This window comes from Ornithodoros turicata, unplaced genomic scaffold (assembly GCF_037126465.1).
Source record: "Ornithodoros turicata isolate Travis unplaced genomic scaffold, ASM3712646v1 Chromosome251, whole genome shotgun sequence".
In the NCBI taxonomy this organism is placed as follows: domain Eukaryota; kingdom Metazoa; phylum Arthropoda; class Arachnida; order Ixodida; family Argasidae; genus Ornithodoros; species Ornithodoros turicata.
Genome location: NW_026999347.1, coordinates 1 through 6,652, shown reverse-complemented (window position 1 = coordinate 6,652; position 6,652 = coordinate 1). Strand labels below are relative to the sequence as shown.

Sequence of the window (6,652 nt, the reverse complement as noted above, 5' to 3'; positions counted from 1 at the left end):
CCAAGAGCTGAACGAGCTCCTGTCGCCTTGGTCCATCACCGACCCAACGTTCCTGAAACGTGGAATGACGACTGACACCAACTCCCTGTCGCTGTACAAGTGGCCGAATCTGCACATACAAGAATAAAACGGCATGAAATCTAACCTCAGGAACTGTGAACAGCAACACCAATTAGAAGGGAGACCCACCTTCTGCGGATACCTTCCGCGTGAGCAAGAGGAGAGCAGTATTTCAGCCCGGACATTATTAGGTGGTCCAAGCGTTTTTTCAGAACGCTTATGGTTGGCAACAGGTGCCCAGAAATATGTAGTCTCTCTGAAGGATGTCGAGTGCGCCTGCCACAGGCTTCATCACCTATTCACAAAAGAACATAAAAATCAATCACTCTACAAAAGTAGGTACTAACTAGGTTTCCCTAGCGCATGTGGCCTACCTCGCAATACTCCTTCATGAATTGGAAGTCTCGTGGTCGCTGGAATGGTGGAACCTGTAGAGCTCTGCATAATCCATCAAGGTCATGGCCAGCGTTGTCCAGCTCCAGCAAGCAGTGTATCGCGTCAAAAAAGGAGTTCCATCGGGTTGTGACTGGCCGTATGAGCGCACGTCCGCAATACCGCTCAATAGTTTCAGCAGCTGTAGCTGACTGCCCTTGTTTGTTCCACAGGGAACGGCAAGTACGCATTACAGAACGGAGCGGTCTGGAGAATATCTCAGAGGACTCGGCCTTAGACGCGTCCACCGTCGCTACGAGATTCAGTGTGTGCGCTGAAAACCGGTGGTGTGGTGGTAGACGTCCGCCTGCATCGCTCTGCCCAACTCTGTCCAAAAGCGCAGCCACGTCTATGGGATCCGTGGGAACGTCGTCCTCGTCCGCACGCATGTCCTGTCCCTGCTCTGCTGGTCCTAGCACTCTGCGCACGTATACGTAAATTGCTTGTACGTTGAGAAATTCAATTAACTTTTCAAGCAATTCTGAACAATTATAAACTGGACCAATAGGAATTAATTATCTGAAGCCCGTCCCGTCCGTGTAACTGATAAGCCCCCCAAGGCAGCGACCTACCTGAATGCCTTAACAAAATTGCTGCCATTGTCCGTGATGACCTTCGTAATTTTACCGTGCAGTTTGAAGTCGTCGAAAGTTTGACACATAACATCGGCGATGCGGTCGTACGATATCTTCCCTGTCATGCGTCGGCACGTAAGGATTGCAGACTTTCTCGAAAGGCAGTCAGGCAAGAGCCAGGACACCGTCGCTGCCAAGTAAGCTCTGTAAATAAACGGGAGAGGAGACAGATGAAATACTTCTCGGTCGAGTAAGTAATCCTAAGCTAATTCATCATAATAATGGGAAGGCTTTCTCACCGTCGGAACGACGTCCAGCAATCTGCTGTAACCGTGACGTAGGGGACGCTTTCCAGCGATGACACTAACTGTGCACGCATTGCTTCATATTTGGTATCGATCCAGTTGACCAGCATCCTTCGTGTAATCACAGTTTTGTTGGGCGCCAGGTTTGTTACTAAATTCACAAAGCTTGGGGCTTCCACAACAGAGAAGGGTTGCATAGTGACAATTACAAAAGTGGCTACCATGTCATCAATGTTTGCCTGAGAAACGCCCGTGGTTGAAAAACTCAGTTTATGCTGCTTCATGGTGTCTCCGGCTGCCTCTGCTGCTCTTTTCCTCATGATGCGCTCAAGTGCAGGGATTTGTGTCCCATGTTGCGCCTACAAGAGCGCAAAAAGACCACGTTCAGAAGCGGGACTCCTATATTTATGCATACTTGTTGTATCCCAGACAGACACGCACTCATGGCGAATATGAATATCGTAAAGACCACGGTGGAATGGGCACTGAGACTGAGAGTGAACATGCAACAATAAAAAAAAAATATCTTAAGCAGCGACCATGTTAAACATACCTTGACGTGTTTCCTGAGGTTCGAGCTCCTTGCCTTTGAACATGAAAGGATTTTTTCTTGTAGTAGGCACAGCAGGCATTTGAACAAGATGTTGTTTCTGTCCTTTCGCTCCAGCGCTCTGAACATGCCGGATAGCTGAGGCCACGGCGACAAGTCATTGCAGATCGTCGACATCGTTGTGATATCGACAGTATTCCGCACAAGACTGACAGGGGCTCATGGTCACAAGAGTGGCATTAGGTTATCGGGGTCGAGAGTTCTGTGAAAAATGTGTCGAGTTTTGAGAGTTGTGTGAAAAGAGTCCCAACTGGAACTCCCACAAATGACTCATCAGGTTCACGGTACAACCTACGTCCAACTTACTGCATACAGGCCGGGTTACGGATAGATAGTACACATGAATGGGGAGAGGACAGTGGTCTCAAAAATACACTACACGTGCGGAACACTGTGGCAACTGGGGTAAGTAATTGTTGCGGCAAAAGTCCTAGAGATAAGACAGCTGCCTTGCACCGAACTTGCAGAGGGCAGTTGGTTTTGTCTTCTCGCGGCGGTGAATCATCCCATATATGTGTGTGTGCGTCGTACCGAACAATGTGGATTCTTTAGTTTCCAAGTAATCGATTACTTGCTAATTGATTACTGAAAATTGTAATTGAATTACTCAAAAAATTACTGGGCCCCAAAAGTAATCGATTACGTTACAAATTACTCAAAAAAGTAATTGATTACTAGTAACGCAATTACCCGTTACGTACAAGTCTGGGTGGGGGTGATGGCGAGAGGGCTTGCCGTTGTCGGCCTCACAGAGGTGGGCAACGTCACGACTGACGCCCTGGGGCAATGTGCGTCCTGGGCCGACTTCTAAGGGAACTGTGCCAACATATGTCTGCAAGCGTCTGAGGAAGTTCTGGTGTCACGGCGGAACCCACAGAAAACAGCAACCAATGAAAAGAGCTCAAGTTTGATTGACAGGTCGAGAACTTTTCTTGTCTTTTCTTCTTCTTCTTTTTCTTAGGCTTTTCCCAATTCCAATTGACGGCTATGGGAACACGGGTCGCCACACTGATGTCCTCCCGAGACACACTGTCTGTGCCGCCTCAAGATTGTGTCACTTCCCTGCGCTACGCCGATGAGTCCCAAATAAGACGAAATGGCAGCTGGGATGGCACGTTCAACTTGGAAACATATTCTTCACGTGCAGCCAGGATCGGCTACTTTTCATTTGTACAAAGAATTTCGGTTTGGTGCTTCTACGGCGCCTTCACCCAAGTATTCTGGGTGAAGCTGGGTTACAGTAACGCGGCGTTGTGCCCAGCTACGATCCTCCATATCATCGAGGACTGCGACCGGTATACGAGTGAACGCCAACTTGAGCTTCTTGACCATAGAACATTCAGGTTGTCCAAAGTACTTGGCCCATAGAGCTTTTCTGCGCATCAGTGCCGGGCTCTTGACTCCCTCTTTGCTTTCATGCAAGCCACATGGACTCCTCGAAGCGCTCTAAACAGAACTCCGACCTGTCGTCGCCTTCGCGTTCACCATAATTCATCCTCTAATATTAACCGCTGAGAAGTGGCTGTGGCTACCACGGGGAAACATCCCATGTCATCGTCATTTATTGTTGTTGTTGGTGGTGGTTTGGTTCAGGTTGAGCTCCGGTCCCGATCGCTGCAAACCAGTCGCATTGCTCAACGGCCAACAGCTCTGACGGTTCTGTCGCAACACGTTGGATCCTGTACTGACCCTCTGTCGAAACCCCTTCTCGCGCTTCGCACTATTGCGTCGGGGTGGAGGAAAAAATGGCCTCGGAAAAGATGGTCCCATCTAGCATGGTAGGAAAAATGGTCACGTGCTCTCCTATGTTGCCTCTAGACAGCGTATGCTGGAATATGTGGGAAAACGGCGACCTGTTACGACGCTCGAGCATAATAAATGTGTGGCTCTACTTTCGTTTCCAAGTACATGTATAGTATCTTCCATATCTTCCATATCGCAGCCCATGCAACTATAGCCAATAAACAGGTACGGGTTCGAATCCCGGCACTCAAACACTGGCCTGTACAAAACGGCGCTCCTCGCCGACGTATGGGTTTCATAATATTTGTATCATTGGCGCAACTACAATATGTCCTATTTATTCCGCTGTTTTATCTACTTTCTGTAACTACTTTCTGTAAGTGCACTCGACCTCTTATTGTCATTTTACCGAACGCTTCTAACAAAAAGTTGCGAAGTTAATATATTTGTGCTCGTTCAATTTCCGACATGACGACCTTGTTACTGGTAGGCATCGACGCCATTTTTCACGCATCTCACGAAGTAATCTGAATAATCTTCCGCACACAAAAGGAACAACTCGATTGTCATCCAACTTGTTTTTCTTGGTACGTTGCGCAGTTCGTGAAGTCGTTCGTAAGTGCATTTTATTTATCTTTCGCTTGGATACACAGCTAAAGGGTAACCTCCATGGAGCGAATTTTGGCAACGAAGTTCGCGCGGCAGACTGCCACGCGCGTTCCGCCGCCAGTTGTTCGCCGGCACCAGCTCCATGGAGCGAAAAACCAGCGGACGGCGTCGGGAAGTCATGCTGTGATGTCACTGTTGCCAGGGTATAAGGTGAAAGCTTAGTGAAATCAATTGCTCGAAAAAGTGCATTTAATGTCACCAATTTTGCAACTAAATCCAGCATCTGTCCGAAAAGATGCGCCCAGTAACGTACCGAAAAGCATATTCACTACTGCGAGAAGAAAACATGTTTCTTGGCAGAGAATGCCTCACGTCCTAACGATGCAGTTGGCGAAACAGCGAGCAGACGACAGCATCCAGTTGCATGAAGAGGACGACGACGATGATTCACGAGAGCAGACGACCACGTGCAGGCGATCTGGCGTAGATTCGTAGCGGAAGAGCACTCTGATTGGTTCATCTGCAGTTGACGCTTCCAGAATCGCGGACGCTGGGCGAAAATATAGGGCAACCTCCATGGAGCGAATGTACAGCGAAAAAGCTGCGAACTTCGCTCAGCGTCGGACGCCCAGCGCGAGGCGTCAAAAATGTGAGCGTCCGCCGCCGATCTGCCCATGCCAGATATTTTCGCCCAGCGTCCGCGATTCCGGAAGCGTCAACTGCAGATGAACCAATCAAGGTGTTCTTCCGCTACGAATCTACGCCAGATCGCCTGCACGTGGTCGTCTGCACGTGTGAATCATCGTCATCGTCCTCTTCTTGCAACTGGGTGCTGTCGTCTGCTCGCTGTTTCGCCAACTGCATCGTTAGAACGTGAGGCATTCTCTGCCAAAAAACATGTTTTCCTTTCGTAGTAGTGAATATGCTTTTTGATACGTTACTAGGCGCATCTTTTCAGACAGTTGTTGGATTTAGTTGCAAAATTTGTGACATTAAATGCACTTTTTCGAGCAATTGATTTCACTAAGCTTTCACCTTATACCCTGGCAACAGTGACATCACAGCATGACTTCCCGACGCCGTCCGCTGGTTTTTCGCTCCATGGAGCTGGTGCCGGCGAACAACTGGCGGCGGAACGCGCGTGGCAGTCTGCCGCGCGAACTTCGTTGCAAAAATTCGCTCCATGGAGGTTGCCCTTATCTGGCATGGCCAGATCGGCGGCGGACGCTCACATTTTTGACGCCTCGCGCAGGGCGTCCGACGCTGAGCGAAGTTCGCAGCTTTTTCGCTGTACATTCGCTCCATGGAGGTTGCCCTTAAAGCAACCAGCGACGAATCCATTGGAAATTTACTGGATTATAATAATAAGAAAAAAAAATATATCGAAATAATGTTATTCGAGGGATAGAGTTGCAGGATAATCTAGTTTATCCGCCCCCCTTATCGTGAACATAGTCTCTTACATAATAGCATAATATTACATGAAATGGTATTTCATGCACTTTAGTGGTTCCTAGATTGGATCCCATAAACGACCGTATATTCTAATCAACCGAATAACGGATACACTAAGCGAGGAACCTGCGTCATCAATCGTGCGAGTGACGCTTCCAACTTTCTCAGAAGTGCGCACTGTGTTCCCTCAGCAAATGCACATGCATGTGCATTTGCACACACTTCACTTCACGCAAAGTTTTACGTACGTGCGTATGTATTTCAAGTGCGCAAATTCACGTTTTCCGTGAATATGGACATTCCTGGGGCTAGATTTTGAACTTTTCGCTATCCCGTAACGCTTGCTAAACGCTCGTGCTCCCCGGTTGACAGCCAACGCGCGTGACGGAATGAGCGCGCAAATTTTGAAAAATAGCTATAACGATCGCTATGTGCACATCAACATTGAGCCCCTGGCCGTTTACAGTCTCCCGTTTCCCACATTTGGTCAGAGGGAGGGGGGATGTGGTTATTGAAAAAAAAAAAGAAAAACAAGGAAAGGTTAGTCAGGCAAAGACCGACTTGCTATTGCTTTCATAAATATTGGCGGTGCAAACACGGAATGCAAAAAGGTATTCACATTTCACGTACTACATGGAGTCATACACTTCACATCGGACGACTGTAGTCCGGCTCACCTTTCTTCTCATATAACACATACTATAAGTATATTCCTCCCCTGGTTCAACTTTGGACGACGGTGGAACGCAGCATTTTTAGCATTCTGTTCCAGTCGAGCTTCAAACGTTTTACCCGTCGTCGTAAACAACAAGAAAATAATGAGCAGAATAAAAAGGAAGAAAAGTAGTATATCGTCGCTGACA

The 6,652-nt window shown here is 48.0% G+C and overlaps 1 protein-coding gene across 1 annotated transcript; it reads right to left on the bottom strand.

The window, feature by feature from the left end:
- Positions 1 to 277: 277 nt before the first annotated feature.
- LOC135373577 (uncharacterized) lies at positions 278 to 2,099 on the bottom strand. The gene is made up of 5 exons (XM_064606678.1): positions 1,926 to 2,099; positions 1,367 to 1,731; positions 1,065 to 1,271; positions 435 to 912; positions 278 to 355 (listed from the first exon to the last, which is right to left on the bottom strand). The coding sequence occupies exons 1-5, from the start codon at positions 2,097 to 2,099 to the stop codon at positions 278 to 280; spliced, it is 1,302 nt and encodes a 433-aa protein (XP_064462748.1).
- Between the last annotated feature and the right edge of the window lie 4,553 nt (positions 2,100 to 6,652).